This window comes from Pungitius pungitius, chromosome 18, assembly GCF_949316345.1.
Source record: "Pungitius pungitius chromosome 18, fPunPun2.1, whole genome shotgun sequence".
Classification (NCBI taxonomy): domain Eukaryota; kingdom Metazoa; phylum Chordata; class Actinopteri; order Perciformes; family Gasterosteidae; genus Pungitius; species Pungitius pungitius.
Genome location: NC_084917.1, coordinates 6,748,106 through 6,765,077, shown reverse-complemented (window position 1 = coordinate 6,765,077; position 16,972 = coordinate 6,748,106). Strand labels below are relative to the sequence as shown.

General features: G+C 45.0%; 1 protein-coding gene across 1 annotated transcript; it reads right to left on the bottom strand.

The window, feature by feature from the left end:
* Nucleotides 1–6,208: 6,208 nt before the first annotated feature.
* Nucleotides 6,209–16,858, bottom strand: zdhhc8a (zinc finger DHHC-type palmitoyltransferase 8a). Its single transcript, XM_037485554.2, has 10 exons — nucleotides 16,429–16,858; nucleotides 10,363–10,484; nucleotides 10,106–10,263; nucleotides 9,505–9,677; nucleotides 9,307–9,409; nucleotides 9,059–9,150; nucleotides 8,845–8,974; nucleotides 8,619–8,733; nucleotides 8,029–8,141; nucleotides 6,209–7,939 (listed from the first exon to the last, which is right to left on the bottom strand). The coding sequence occupies exons 1-10, from the start codon at nucleotides 16,530–16,532 to the stop codon at nucleotides 6,644–6,646; spliced, it is 2,406 nt and encodes an 801-aa protein (XP_037341451.1). The 5' UTR covers nucleotides 16,533–16,858; the 3' UTR covers nucleotides 6,209–6,643.
* Nucleotides 16,859–16,972: the final 114 nt, after the last annotated feature.

Below are 16,972 nucleotides of genomic sequence, written 5' to 3'. Positions count from 1 at the left end.
CTGTAAAAATGCACATTATCACATTTGATCTTCAAACATCTTCTCCTCTCATCTTTCAAAAAACAACCAGGAAGTTAAAAAAAAAGAACTAAAAAGAAAGAAGTGACTGGGGGTCAGTGTGAGACAGCGGGAAATGGAGCCTTAGTGCGAGGACTAAAAATGTCACTTATGATGGATGAGACCCAAGAAATCTTACTGAATTTATTGACATTTCCACAGGATGTAAATTTTCACAAATTACCTGCAGTTCGTGGCACTTAATTTGACAGAATGTCAGCTTTATAGATCTTTCAGTCAAAATGAATGTTTCAGCCATTATGATCCTCTTTCCTCTTTCAAGCAGGCACACTTAACCCCCTACACCTCACACGTTCATCTTTTCAAAGAGATTACGCGCACAGAGACGCTAAACAGTTTGTGAAAAGGACTTTTTTTTCTCCCTCAAACGCGTCTTTCTTATCATCTCCACGGGCTGACTAGCGACGCTGCTTCCTTGTTTAAACGGCAGCGAGGGATGCTGTGACACAAAGAGTGTATTCACCTGCCGCGCGTTCATCTTCCAGTGTGTGAGCGCCGCGTCTCGCCTCCAGGCTTCTGTCATTTTCACTGAAGTGCTGCATGGGCGTACAGTAGAGGAATTACATTCTGGATGGAGCCCCACGTAAACACGGGCCGTTGACGTATTATTTCACATCGCTCTTGCTCTTAAGGCTTTCGGCATTCTTCACCACAACGCGGCCTCGGAAAGTGTGGCGACTTTGTTGCTTTTGCTCTGCACGCGAGTGACACAGATGGAAGGCATGAAGCACACAGGATCTGACTGTAAATTGTAAGATTCATTTCCCTCATCAGCATCTTCCCTGCCTGCGGCTTGTGCAGCGTGGTTCCAAAACAACTGCACAGGGAGTTCTTTAAAAAAAAAATTGTAAAGGCTGTGGCCTTGTTTGTGTCCAAACTCAGACACTCCACTCGAGAGGCCTTTTGAATTGTGTTATAAAACGGGTCATAATTATGAAGATCAGCACCAAAGAGGAGACAGGTGGCTATTCTGTGTAATCGGGTTGAATAAACAGTGTTTCTTTCATGGCCATCACCTAAATGCTACACATTTGAGACACTTTGTTCCTTTACAGGCTTGAATCCAAACAACCATCAAGGTATAATTGTAGGAGGTGTTACACACAAGGACTACTCTTTTAATACAAAATATTAAGTTTATAAAATATTTGTTTATTTAATTCTGCATTAACAAATACATTGAAAAGATGTCCCAGTCCGGAAGCTGCATAGACTGAAATGTACAAGACAGATTGTGTATTCATGTGCGTTCATCATCTTCGGCTGCAGAAGCCATTTTTTAAAGTTATCACCCTCTCTCTCTCTTTTTCTATCTCTCTCTCCACTTTATTTCATAGCACTTTAAAGTGTTTACTGTCCAATAAAAATGGAGAATACAGCACAAAATCCTTAAAAGGCCTCTGCTGCAGCAACTCCACTGCTCACAGGAAACCACTGTGTTGGGATTAAAATGTTGCAACTCACACTACATCTTGGGGTTGCTGCTTTTTATTGAAGGACATGTTCGCTTACAGTCTACCTATTAGAGCAGAAAATATGTTCATTTTTTTTGCTTTTCTACAGTCTGTGATTGATTGTCTGCTGCTTTTTCCCTGACCTTATACCCTTCACACACACACACACACACACACACACACACACATCGTTCTCTGTAAACAGCAAGCAACGAATAAATCCTGTTGAACAAAGTGTATTGACAAATTTGAAAGAGTGAAACAGGCGCATATATCCACAAGCACACACCTACGCTTTATGTGTAAATGCCGTTTTGCTGCAGCTGTTAACTCCACAATAACTGATTGAAACGTGGCACTACCATGTGACAGAGATGAATGCAATTACTGCTGCCCATTATCTAAAAATGCTGAAAAAATACAGAGGGGGTCCAGTTAAGGGCAACACACAGGACCTGTCGAACAAACACCCACAGCAAAAAGGACATATTACATCTGTGTGTGCTGCTGTATTTTGTAGGAATTAAACCCTGACCAGCACTGACCACCTCGGCTCTGTTTATCCTGGCATGCAGGGCCAAGTCTCATTCGAAATAACGCAGAGAAGAAAAACGTCTATCATTGAGAGTTTGAGAAAAAATAGGAACTCGGTGGCAGCGGTGTGCGTGTGTTCCAGATGGCGCCATCACACGGAGTGCAAAATAACACTGAAAATACCAGAGAAGGTCACCACATTCAACTTCTGAAGAGAAAGGTCAAGTTTGATTTCCATATTCAAATAGACAAAGAGGGTCTTGGCGAAATACCGATTTGCAGAATGTTAACCTGAAATCGGCTCCGCGTGAGGGGATCCAGGCAGATCTTTTGCACCCTCAACAAAGCGACACCTGTGACCTCCCGGCTCTTCCGTCGACCCGCTCCCCCGGGGAGCGAAAGTCACAGCAACAGCTACCAGTCACAGGGTGCTCCGTATCGAGGGAACACTTCTAACGAAGCAGCGCTACCATACCTCCCCTCTCAATCATCTTATAAATATGGTAAATAGTACGAAATGAGCGGCGTCTAAAGGGAGAAAACCAGGGTGCCATTAATCCAACTCCTTTTTGTCAAGTGCGGCTGCAGCGAGTGCTTAATCACACCAGCAGAGAGCCCCGGGAGGGAATGGAATGCATCAGTGTGGCACTGCGGCTGAAATGACAATCAGCCGGTTCAGCAATGCCTCTGATGATCAGGCATATCAATGAGCCGAGAGAAAGAGGGACACACACACACGCCGCTGCACAGAGTCGGTGGCACAAAATGTAGGTCAATCTTTTTTTTCTTTTCTTTTTTCTTTAGGAGAATCATAAAAGATTCAGGTGACTTGGGGATTGATCAGAATTAGATCAGCTCCAGTCAAGAGGTTATTGCTCAGACGAATCTTCATGTTATCACCATCATCATCATTATGTTTGTGGATGCAAGAGGATCCACCTCGACACTGAATATTATGTTATACACAGTTGATTTGTCCAACTCAGAATAAAAAAAAAACTCATATAAGCCTAGGCTGAATGTTAAAATACATTGACACATATTTAGATTGCATTTAAGAAGTGGACTTTGGGCGTTGTGACGTCACTCACTGGTTTGTGCACTGCCATCGTGAAGCCTGCACGATCCGCAATTCTGCTTCAAACATCTTAGATTGCAGCTGTCGCTGTGTTTTGGGTGGGTTTTTTTTTACCCTATTAAATGCCCTGCTAGCGACAGCGACCTGTCAATCTCAGGATGCCCGGCCCAAACCATATTCCACTCGATGGTCTAGTTCATGGTCTAGTTTTTAATTGAACCTCATAGTGCATTGAGGAAGAATTGACACCATAAAATGTTTACAATGTTTGCCCGAGGTGGTCAGGTCAGAAGAAGGGTCATTTTCTCACGGGCTTCCATACAGTCGGGCTGAATCCGGAGAGTCGCCCCCTGTTGGTCTGTAGAGAAAATGCAAGTTTCTTCTGCCCTGATTTTTCAACTGAAAAAAGAGCGAGTGACAGAGCAGAAGGTCACAGAAGGCCGTACATTTTAATTACGACACAAATTAAGTTCACGGTGTCACCAAACACACGTTTACGGGGGAAACGTGACCGGCTGCCGGTCAGCGAGTTGGCTGCTCCACTGCAACTAGCTTGTGTCTCTGAAATAACTTAACAGCAGATGTTTTTTTTGTTCGATGCCAACATGGTGTGGACGTCTTTAATTCCACTGGTTACAAAACACCATATATTTGAGACATAGCATGAGCTGTAGTCGAGAATACTGGCTTTAGGTCTGTTTCAGCAGTGCTGGCCTGTTGTCTCCAACCAACCACAAACACTGAGGCGGGCTCCTTATTACCCAAAGAGCTATTCTTTCTTCAATTTGACCGCACAAAAATAAGACATTATTATTATTTTCTTTATTGAAAACATGTTGCCAACCGTTTTGACTTAAACAAACAAGTGACATTAAAGAATGTCTGATGTTTACGATGCAAAACTACCATCGACGATGCAAAAGTATCATAGCTACAGCCTTAGATATATTTGATTCAAATGTAGAGAATATGGCAACAGTCTCTTTGAAAACAAGTTTTCTCATGGAGACAAATTGACAAAGAGAATAGCAACAATTTCTTCACAAAGTACTGATCAAACGACTTGGATCCCCTCATTGCACAGCTGCCTAATCATTACCGTTGTTACCACCCTTCCTCCTGCTCCAGAAACCAGGATGGGTGTGGAAGGGGAGGGAGGGAGGGGAGGAGCAAGAAAACCACAAGAACGAGTTAAAGGAAGAAAAAAAAATAAACATTTGGCAACATTATCTTGTGCAAGAAGAGAAAAAGTCCAGCAGGGATCATCATGTTGGATTTGAAACAGGAGAATTTACATTACATGCATTCAGCTGGCACTTTTATCCAAAGCAACTTACATTGCATCATAACCCATGCATTACATTTTGCCTGGGGAGCAATCAGGTGTCAGGTGACACACTTCGACATGGCACACGGGGCAGTCGGGATTCAAACCGCCAACCTTGCGGCTCCCAGCGCATCACACTACTCCATGCGGCACCATCGCCCTGCTGAAGAATTTCAGCAGCAATTCTTTCTTGACACAAACAACGACCAACTACAATGATGCAAATGAATAATAAGAGGCTTCCACGGGGGAGATAAATAACAGGCTGGTGTTAGGAAATAGTTTTGGAAAAGTAACATTTCTGGAGGGAAGACACGTTATAGTGACAACAAAGGAATCCATGAGGGGGAAAAGTATGTTCTGCTCAAATAAACAGGCTTAATGTCGACTGTTTGGACACATTTTCTTGTTAGTGAGAAAGTTTGTCCAAACTTGACTGGTACTGTACCGTAGACAGGACATCGAATTGCAGCTTGGTGCCGTCCTTCCTGGTGCTTTGAAAGCCCTGAAATGATCCTCATCCCCTCTCTCCTCTGAACTCCTCACTCGTTTGCAAGATCTTTTGAGGGAAAAGACTGCGTAAAGTAATCTGCAAATCACATTTTTGGCAAGAACAACAGCTCCGGTGAGCCCTGAACAACGTTTTTTACACTTCACTTCGCTTCCTGGCACTCTAAGAGGCTTGCTTTGTCTTCATGCTCCTCATCTTTTGTTGTTAGGTCTTTACAAGTGAGTTGTTTTTACATCCCAATGAATTAACCATTCAGATGTGAGATCTGTCAGTTGAAAGATTAAATGACTCAAACCTTCCAAGCTCTAAGGAGAAGTAGAACAAGAACTCCCATTATAAGCTCCAGCCTCAGAGCCTCCGGCCTTGTCCTTTATCGGCCCAAATAAAAATGTGTGATTGTCGATCACAGCTCAAGGTGTATAGAAATATTTGTCACAAAGCCCTTGAATGACTCATGAGTGCGACGGAAGGCCAGCCACAAGAGCAGACGTTTGAAGCTGTTTGAAATGATTTGTTTCTTTTTAAATCTTACTGAACCGCTCATCTGACCTTACTGAATCAGCTTTTCTTTCTCCAGATGAAATGAATAAAGATGTTTTTTAGCAAATAATTTTTCTCATTATTGTATCTTGAACTGCCTGCAGTGGTTTACACTTCTTTTTCTTTTAAATAGACCTTTTAGAATATAGGGCTTGCTAAAGAAAATCCCCGGGTCTTTTCCATTACCTGGAATACTGTCATCTAATAACATGCTGTTTTCTGACATTTGACACAGAAACGAAAACCACCTTTTCCAATAGTTCACTAGAGGGCGCCATACACAAACTCAATGTAAAAACTGACATTGCAGAAATAGTAAATCATTGCACCATCTTTTATATTTCATTAAATTCCCCATTACAAGTCATAATTTCGTTTTTTTCCGGCAGTACCATCATCACTGCCAGGCAAATGTATGCACTTGAGCAGAGTGCAGCTTGACTCTATCTCCATAAATCGTGTCATCTTTTGAGTTATGAGCTCAATCTATCTTGTGATTTGGGGGAAAATGTCACATAAGGATAACATCTTTGAAGCAACTGTAAAATATATATTTTTTGGCTGCTTAAAACAGCAGGTGTGTTAAATATTTAAAGCCTCAGTCACAATGTCATCATACTCCAATGCAGCCCTGCACAGGCGTTATTGGTAACCATTCACACAAGGAAATGATTTAAAAGGAGAAATGAAAATTACAAAATAAGTTTATTCATATAAACAACTACAAAATTCTATTAAAATGGGTGTTTTGCAGCGGCAGACATATGAAGTGATAAGGTGTTACATTGTTACACAAAAGCAATATCAAAACACATACAAACAGATAATAAGTTAATATGTATTCTTTACATAGCTGTTCGGCTGTGATTGAGTTTATAGAGCTCGCTCTGTTTGTAAGAGGAGGCACGACTATCCTGAGATTCACCTTTTTCTTGGGATTGGTTAAACTTGCATGATATTTCAAGAGTATTTCTAAGTTTATCCTTCACCGTGTATTCTCCCTCCCACACAGTAAAGTCCCATATGGCCTCATATTTACAAAGTATTTTGGAGCTGTGAAGACTGAGACTAACACTGCATAGATGATTAATCCACACCATCAGACATTGAGTATTTTCACATTATTTCAGCGCTCCCAGGGTGACGGCATCCTTCCCCTCAGAGGAGTATGGGAGCGAGGATCGTTTCACGGTGGCATAGGAGGCGTACAACGGGGTGGAGGAGGAGGTGGAGGAGGAGGGTAAGCGGGGCAGAGTGGATGTGGAGGAAAGGAGGGGTTGAGTCTGTCTGTCAGGAGGGCAGTAAGCCGGAGAGGAAGACCTGCCCTTGCTTTGCAAGCTGCTGCTGCTGCTGCTCTGCAGCGGCGAGCTGGACGTTTTCGGGCCTCGAGTCAGGGACGACGTGGAGGAGCTGGAGAGAGGCGAGGTCCTCATGCCGTACCCGAGGATGCCCGTACTCATCAGGAACTCCCTGGAGCCGTAGGCTGGAGGAGTTGGTCCGCGGGAGCCCGGAGGTCTGGTGTTGTCGGGTGGTAGACTCCTCCTGCTGGGGATGTCGTAGATCCCCACATCCGGGCCGTAGAGGGCCTGGGATCTGGCTTGGAGACGCAGCATCCTGTCCCTCTCCTCAACCTCTCGTCGCTCGTGGATGGACGCCATGATGGTTTTTGAAAAGTTGTCGTAGCGTACGGGTGCGGCCTTCTGAGGTGTCAAACCCTGCGAGGCGAGATCGCAAAGGCCGTCCCGCAGACCTTGAGGGGTCTTATCTCGCATTGTCGGACCTGTGGGGCTGAGGTCTCGCGACGTCACGCCTTGCGATGCGAGGTCTCTTGACATCAGCCCTTGGAAGGCCGGACAAGGGTCTCTTTGAGGGAAACCTTGGAAGGACGGAGAGGGCTCCCTTGAGGTGCGGCCCTGCAGAGAAGGTGAGATGTCCCGGTGCTGGGGAGACTGTCTGGTGACGCCCATGAACACGGGACTGTAGCCGCGCGGAGGGGGGCGCTGCACCACGGAGCCATCCGCGCCCATGGCCAAAAAGTGAGAGTGGTAGCCAACCGGAGGAGGCCCTCTCTGAGCCAGGAACGGAGGATCTGAAGGGTTAATGAGGTTATCGTAGGAGACACTGCTGCTCTGGTTGGCCAGCGAGCTGGACGAGCTCATGATCCCCGGTGGGGGATTGGATCCCACACCGTCACCATGCATCGCAGGTAGCTGGGATTTGCCGCCGTGGCGATTGCCGTGTTTGAGGGTGAGCGATCGGCTGTTGAGTGTCAGAGAGTTGAGCTGCATCGAGGTTGAGATGGTGTTGGCCTGGACGGGGAGGCTGGCCGGCTGGCTGCTCCTCCGAGGGCTTTTTTGGGGTTCAGAGCGGATGTCGGGACTTTTGTCGTTCCCTTGCTGCTCTGATGTCTTCAGCAACTAAAGAAGACAGAAAAAAAACAGACAGGGGTCACAATGCAAGATGATAAGGCTCATGCTCTAACAATATGGGAAGTTAAAAAAAGCACCTGCTCTGGAGGAATGGGTGATGATCCTCTGGATATGGCATCCAAGACAGGCCGGAGTTGTGGCACAGTGGGAATGGATACAGGAATGATACATTTGGTATGGTGCCGAACATCTGGAAAAGACAGCAGTTTGTGGTTGGCATGCGGATTACAGATATTCTTTATTTTTCCTATTGTACGCAAATGTCATGATGAGTTTAAAACCAATGCGGATTTAGTTTCCACTGGAAAGATGTAAATATTTCCAATAGAATATATAGTTACTCAAATGGAGGAAATAGCTCATTTGTTGGTGACTACCTTTAACTGCGGATTAACACTAATCTGGTGCACTTGTCAGTATGTAATCACAGCACCAGGACGTGATTTGGCTACACACACACACACACCACTTGTTTGTAGGACCATTGTAAAAAGAAAAAACGCAGATGTCCCACCATACGTATCCTTAAATCGACTCTGCAGTCTTGAATAAGATGTATCCAGGGTGTTGTGGATATGGTATCTTTGACACTGCACAATAACATGATGTGTGTGTTGTACGAATATGTGGCTGGTTGTCAAAGTGTACGTGTGTCATCTGACAGTACCATCCACGACAGCCAGTTGGCTTTTCGGCAGGTTGTGATCTGGCTTCGGTGGCAGTGGTGGAGCAGTGTTCATTTGCTTGATGTCTGACAGCTCGACAGCTCCGGCTGAAGTGCGCTGTCAGGGTAAAAAAAAACACAAACAGAGAAAGCATGAGGGCTTTGGTCCCTTGACAAGTGATGTAACTCTCCTAACAACTTGAATATGTCATTCATGTTTTTGGCGTACTTTATTTTGGAGATCCTGCCGCTGTATCCCATTGTCCCTTAGTTTCATTTGCCTCTGCCGGTCAAGTTCTGGTCTCAGGAACGGAGGCTGAACGTGGATCACTGCTTTGTTACGGGGCCTCGCTGTGTATCTGGTGTCACGTGACAAACACGGTGTCAGTGGGTGTGTAATAGGGCAAAAAGAATGTAGATTAAGCAAAGGAAATGGCTCGTACTTTGGAGAGATCGGGCTGCAAACCAGATACTCCAGGTTGTTGCAACAACCTCGTGTGAAAGGATTTACTCCTCCTTGAAACTTTCCAGTCACCTGTGGGACCATGAACAGAGATAAAGTTACAGCTGGATAGGTTTCATTATTGCACAGACGTAACGGACAATCTGTAATAGCCACAATAATAGATCACATATGTTAAGCCTCAAAGATCTACTTTATTAATATGGTTTTGAATCACATCAAACCCACTTGTTCGTTGGTGGTGCGACCTCTGGACACCAGGTAAAAATGGAAACCAGTGAGACCCAGGACGGGGAGGAGAAACAGCCCTGATATGCTGATCACTACCAAACTGCACACGCTGTTAAGGAAAACCGCTTCTTTTAGTCTTGACTACACAGGTTCAATATGTTCCCACAAAGAAAGATCGAGTGCGTATAAGGATACGTGACAGTGCAGTGTAGCTTCCACAATTCGTCCCTGTGGTGCAAGACGTATAGGAGTCCGAAGGTGAAGACACCGATCATGTGAAATGTCAACGACAACAGAAACAGGAAGAAGTAGCGGTAGTTTCGCCTCCCGATGCAGTTGTTCACCCAGGGACAGTGATGGTCAAAGTCCTGAGGGGAAATTGTGGGGAACAGATCATTTAAATTAAAAAAGCCGTTAAATAAAAGTGCTTGAAATTCTGAGTTTACGTTGACTAATTTCCTGCACTGAAAATGGAGCTTTTGTTGAAAACGGTGCTTTCTTAATACATTTTGTTTTATGCAGACTGTCTGAACCCTTTTTCCAATTGCATTTCCACTGAGTCTACAAGGGATCTGAGAAAAGGATTAACCTGATTAATGAGATCTCTCTCCCTCCATCACACTCTGTCCATCATTCACTCTGCAGAAATCCTCTTGGTTGACTTTCCCCACACACACACACACACAGTGCTACACTCATTCAAAGCCGCATGCACATCCTCGCTCTCATCACTCACCGCCCACATTTTAAACTGTTCCCCGTGTTTCTTACTAAAAACTTTGGTCCGTGCACTGACCTCCACGCAGTGATCACAAACGCTGCAGTGGGAGCAGCGCGGAGGCCGGTAAAAATGACACGAAGCGCACCACTTCATCCGGACCTGGACGCCCTTCACGTCCACATTCTTATACAGCGGAGCGCGGAACTCGTCATCCTTGTCCTCGTCCTCGTTGGCTGGAAAACAATCAGTGGAGGTGGTGAGATGGGACCAACAAGAAAAGAAAAAGAAAAAAAGTCTTCTATTGTTAGCATGACGTAACTTTGAGTACTAACCCATCGGGAGCACACCAGCATCCATGAAGGTTGCCATGGTGAAGTTGGCCAGCACAAAAAGGAAGAGGATGGCACAGCATGGCGGCACAGCAGGGGAGATATTTACAGCCAGCCACGGGCATCTGAATTTGACAAATGAAAGGAAGAAAAAATTAAAAACGTTTCTTGAGTTATCATTCAAAGCAGAATTCATGTTTGCTACGCTTGAGTTCCCATCTCTTGTGTTGAGTTAACACAAATCAAGGCTACAGCAAAGATTTTAAGGGATAATCTTCATCCCATTTATTCTGTTGGGAGCCCCGGATCCCAAAAGTAATTGTTTACAGTGAAAGATAAGCATGTATTAGTGTGTCCACCAGTGGCCAGAAGCAGGGATTAAATGATGGGGGCCCTTCTGGCCCCACGGGACACTGCCAGCACGCACCTTTCTGATCTGTGTTACGTAATGAAGCAGATCTGGACACTTGAAGGCTAAATACCAATCAGTTATTTAGTCTGTAAAATGTAAGACAATAGTAAAAGATGACGGTCACATACTCCTCGTTGTCAAATTGTGAAAGTTGTCCATTTGGCCAAAAAGCCAAACATTAGAATTGACAGATTTTCTCTGTTTATTAACATTGTAAACTGAGTGTATTTGACAAAAGTTTACACATTTTAAATAAAGATGTTGGGGAGAAGCAAACATTAATGTAAATGAGCAGGCTTAATTTAAATCTCTGAAATGTGATGTTAATTAAATCCAGATGATTCTAAACTATAGCTATGGTTTACTATTAAAAGAGTGCTATGTGGGACATGACCACATCTTTTTAATTGGCCTAAAGTCTTACAGAACAATCACTTATCTCCATAGACTCAGCATGTGTATATGTGTGTGTGTGTGTGTGTGTGTGTGTGTGTGTGTGTGTGTGTGTGTGTGTGTGTGTGTGTGTGTGTGTGTGTGTGTGTGGATTGTCCTGAATTATGATGAACTGAATGCTGGGAGTATGATTATATCTCTTTTGTGTGAGATTAGAGGGAGGGACAGTGTAATCAGTTTACAGAGAAGATTTACCGTGTTTGATTGAAAATCACATGTTTCACCTACATAGATACTGTACGGGAATGTTCTATTTCATGAGAGGAAAAAGTAAACGTTTTTGCTAAGGTCTCCATATAGGGATATCTATATATTATAATACCCATGTTCATATTCAACCAGTAAAACCAGGGACTGGTTCCATTTCTCATGCAGATATGCATGAGCACATAAGACTGATTCCAAATACAGTGTTGCAGAAGGAGAAAAAGACTGAGAAAATTAAGTCATCCTTCTCAATTATGCGCTTCATCCCAATGAGGGCTCCAATCCCCAACCCCCCCAGCTGGTTTCAAGCTGTGGGGGAGGGGTCCAGCCCCTCTAGAGGAACGCTTGCTGATGCCATGCCAGCTGCAAACCCAGTAATCCCTGGATTATGATCTCTGGATTATAGACCATTTCTGCAAGTCCAGTGCATTGTGGATTCCTAGCATTAGATGTTAAACATTTACTTTGTTCAGTAACCTTACATCATTCTTGAAATTACTTTACACTGGATATTATAACATGAATTCAAATATTCACGCCTCCATACATGAATCCCCCTTACAGCAGATATAGTGAGAATACTGAATGAAAATAGGACAAGAAGTACTTTGTAGACTTGGAACTATTTAGTATAAGGATTTTATGAGGAGGCAGTGAACATATGACAAAAAGATTAAGATGCCCCTCCCCACTGTGTCAAAGTTACTCTCACTTATCGTGGACATGTTTGACATGTGATAGATGGTCAGAATCATTAATCTGTGGTCAGTTAAAACCCTCCTCTCATCGTTACCCAAAAGATCGGAATAATGAATAATCTATAAGTCGTTACCCTGGGTCCATGACACAATAATGTGATTTCTCTTTTTCCTTTCCTGATAGACTGATAGCAAATAGCGACGCGTTCACCCAATCAGTGCACAGCTTTGGTACATTTCTGGAATCAGTCTTTCAAAAGTAAAGATTTATGTCAATCAACACGACAGCGCGCACGAGTGTCTCTCGGTATTTACTGATTCAAATAGCTACGATTACAAAATGACTGAAAATACACATTGAAATAATACAAACTATACTTTATATGGGAGATGGATTGCAAGCGATTGTACAGGATTCACAGGCCTTGTCATTGCATTCGAGAAAAAAATAAACAAATGACTGCTTTAAATCAGAATTCAATTCATTTGACAACAGGTTCAACCGTTATGCTTTGAATGACCTATGCAACTAAGTAATGCCTCGTTGAGTTAAGGGGGGGGGGGGGGGGTTGGAGGGACTAGTCAACAGAGAACCAGTTTAATGCGTTTTGATCGGCACGACAATATGAGCAAGGGCGCGTCATTGTACATCATCATTTGCGTCTTCATGTGCCATTTGTTGAAGAGAATAAAAAGGCAGTGAACACGGAGTGGAGGTCCAACAATTCGTTTGAACAATCCAATTATGGGATGTGGAAAGAAAACAGTGCTATGAAACAACCGCATTCTGCCCAAATGCCGCATAAACCGTGAGCCCGTAAGAATTCATTTGATTGATTTTCTTGCGCAGCGGATTACTGCGTGGACGACTGTGTGCGGACGGCGGGGCCTCCATCGCCGTCGGCCTGGGGCCATCTGGACCTTCAGGGAAGGACCGAGACAAGCCCCACCTAATGAAAACGGCCCGGGCGGAGCCGTGCTAAATCACACGGAGCAGTAAGCCGCTCTCGCAATCTGCACGCCGCCCTCATCCCGGTAGTGGGTCAGTGGCACAGCAGACGCCTGCACAGTTGGTCAAGTGACGGGCGCACTGCTGCAGTGAGCGGTGTGTGGGGGGGGGGGGGGCGGAATATTGTCACGGTTTACGCAGGTGACGTCACCGCCGTGCGAGCTAATCAGCTTCGGAGACGACGGGACGGCGCTCGCGGGGCTGTTCCGGGTGTATAAAAAAAATCCCCCGACAGCGTGCAGCTCCGGGTCCGAGCTCGCTCACGTGATCCGAGACCCGCGCGTCTCATCCGCATTTCATCATCTCAGTTCTCACTGTGCAGCGTACACGTAAAGGGTTTTTAGTCAAATAAAGGAAATTTGGGGATTGTGGGTTTAACCTCCGACAAACGATTTGAATGGACTTTTGAATGTGTTGCTTGCAAGTTAAGCTTGAAAGTGTCTCTACACTATTCAGAGTATTTATAAAGCAGCATTTGGGATTCAAACCTTTTTTAAAGGGTTTTCTATTTTCAACATATTTCAGTGTGGTGTACTGTTTTATGAAAGTCCGGGCAGAGTGAACCATATTTTAGTTATAAAGGGACATTTTTCATGATGTTTCTGAAGTCTTCGTGGGGCGTAGGCCACCGGCCCGGGTTTAACAATGCACAAAATCTTCCGCACAAACCCAAACAACAGTTCATGGTCAGAGGAACAAAAGCAGGAAGCTGGTAACTGATGAGTTTTATCAGGCCAAGGAAAACAAAAGAGCCTGAACAGTTGTATAAAGGTCGCAGTGGAAACACAGATGGAAACATTCACTGTTGTATTACTAAAGCACGCGCACACACACACACACACACTTATAACTGCATGTATAATAGTAAATTAACTTTCAGTTTATGATTCCATTTGGGGGTAAAACTTCTCAGCAACGTAAAAAGTGACAAAACAAAAGCCCACAAGGCCGGACTGGATGTGTTCCCATTATTGACGGGAACCAGGGTAAAGGCCAAGGTGATGTTATGGCGGATGACAAGCGGTGTCCCTTTGCCTCAGTGTTACCAAGGTGGGGCAGAACAGAGTGTGGCACCCGTCCATCTCGGCTTTTGGAGGAAGGGAATCTCTCCAGCTGCAGCTGCTGACTTGGCAGACTGACAGCACACCAAACAAGCCGAATGCTGTGAATATGAATGGCTTTCAAGTCTACTGTACGCATTACACAATATAGGAGCAAGAAATGCTGCGAGGGATTCACTGGTCAGTGAGGTTTTCGTTACTTATTTGTTGATAAATTGAATACCCGGAGTGTGCAAAGGCTCACTGTGGGTTTATTCTTATAATCAAGGTATCAACTAGTACATGTTTACATGCGTTAATGTAAACACAGAAAAATGATGTCTGTCTGATGATATCTGTGTGCCCCTGTGAAGTCTAACACGCTGTGTTGTTAGCACCATGCACGGTCTGCTTTGATGAGCTGGCGATAAATGATGGCACATTTTTGAGAAGGTAGTTCTCAAGCTGTGGTTTGGAGGTATACTCGGATAGGGAAGGGGGGGGGGATTTCTAAGTGTCAGCACGTGACAAAGGACGGGGAGCTTAATCCGAGTGTCTTGTTGAATCACATGTTTCTGATCTAGGCAGCCCACAAACAAAAAAAAAACTGGGTTGTCTTACTCACAGCTTGTGGGTTGGTCGGCCCTCCGGATACCAAACGAATGCACACCAGCACTGAGAAAGGGAGTCTATGGAGCTGTGAGCTCCCTTCTACTGGGTGTTTATTAAAGAGTTTTAGGTTATAAGGTCATTTCAGCTGAAATGCAACCGCCGCCCCGTAAGAAGCAGCAGATTCATCAGTTGTTCCTTCCATCACTTGCAGTGTCCTGGTTTTGCTGGTTTAGCAATGCAGTCCCAATTAAGCAGGCTTTTAATCAATCAATCACGTCAGCAGGTCATTGATTTTTTTTTTTTTAGGTGGGGTTCATCTGTTTTTTTTTTCCAGTTTCCGGCCAAGGGCCTGTCGATAGTCTTAAACTACAAAACAATGATGTTAATCGATAGATTATCAACAACCTCAAAGTAGAGAAACGTTTCTCACATGGCGTCGTACCGTAAAAACGTAAGATTTGGTTTCTTTTTGGAATCTTCAATAAACAAGGGGTCATATTTCTGCTTTTATTTACAACTGTGGGCTTATTTTGTCACTAAAGAACAGAGAGATGACAGAGAAAGAATGAAACGGGGGCATGAGGGTGAAGTGAATACATATCTGCTGATTGTAAATTCAAAGATTACAGGCTACATTTTCCCAGATGTGTGTGTGTGCGTGGAGGTGGGGTAGGGGGGGGGGAAATCACATGGCATTCACAAGAGGACCCTAATCCTATACGCCCAATCTGGTGTCAGTTTCCAGTGGAAACATGGAGATTTTGGGTCGAAACTAGGACAGATATGGCTGCAGAGGTTAAGGGTCAGCTAACTGCCAGAGTGGAGGTTAGGTGGTGACCTCCAAAACTGTAAGTCAACGGTGGATCTGAGAGGGGGTTTTCATATTGAAAGCAGGATACTGTAGTAGCGCTAGTGCTTTTTTTTCTTCTTAATGTAAAGCCTCACAGATGTGTAGATAAATCTGGCAAACCAAAAGTCGCCATTCAAATTGGATTGCAGGGTATTATGGGATATTATATTTCATTATTTCCTGGATGCCCGTGTTGGCTTGAGAGCGGTCTTTTCAGCCTCCCACTAGTTTCTCACAAATAGGTCAAAACAAGGAGGCTGATTTTAACCATTTCCACACTGTCACCAAATGTGAAAACTTCAATTTCAGAGCAGGTTGTCTGATCTTCACACCAACTGCAGAGTGTGTGTTTGATTTCCTCCAGCTATAGAATTGTGATACATGTGGGTCATGACGGCACATTAATATGTTGACTGTGGTTGGCTTATCTCCCAAAACTGTGCTTACTCCTCGGGGTGCACCGGACCGGCCTCCGGGCTACGGTCCACACTGAGAGGCATCCTTGGTGCCTCTGCCAGCATTATTTTACATTTTTCCATCAAATGTGGGTCAAAGCAGCTTTGTAGAGCTCGAACATTAACCAGGAGCAGAAACGTACGAGATCATCATTATTATTTCATAGCTTCCAAATCCAATCCACACGCACCCGTAGAGACACGTAACGAAACAGGCTACCTGATGCACGGATGACGGATGAGTGGCCGGACGATTTTCACTACACAGTCGCTAACTTTTCGTGGTTTTTTTAGGTTGGAGGAGGAGGAGGAGGAGGAGAGGGGGGCACTTACGTGAAGACGAAGAACAGGGAGGTGGAGCCGACCAGGAGGCAGGCGGCCGTGCACACCGGGATGAAGGCGCTGGGTTTCAGTGCGTCGGCGCCGCTGAAGGGCATCCTGCTCCCCGCGCGCTCATCGGCGGCTCATCACGAAGGCGACAGCGAACGCACCGCGCGGGGACCCGTCCGTTGGGCTCCTCTGTTCCTCTCCCGCACCGAGCCCCGCGTCAACTTCAGAGCGCAGGGGACCGACAAGCATAGTCAAAGGGGAGGGGAAATATAAAGAATATATATATATATATATATGTCGATCAAATCCGTTGAAAGCCGAAAGCCCGCAGCGGCGCAGCTCACTGGCGCATCCCGGTCCCGTGCGTGTGTCCCAGGCAGCAGCGCACAGATGCCTCCCTCTGGTTTATCCTAAAAAGGTGGAGCTTTTGCTCTTGAATCACGTGCAGCGCTACTACACTAAAAAACTAAGACCCCCCCCCCCTCCTCCTCCCCGCCCGCTCTCCCTTCCAGCTGTTACCAGTGGAACAGCTTATCTGCCCCCTCGC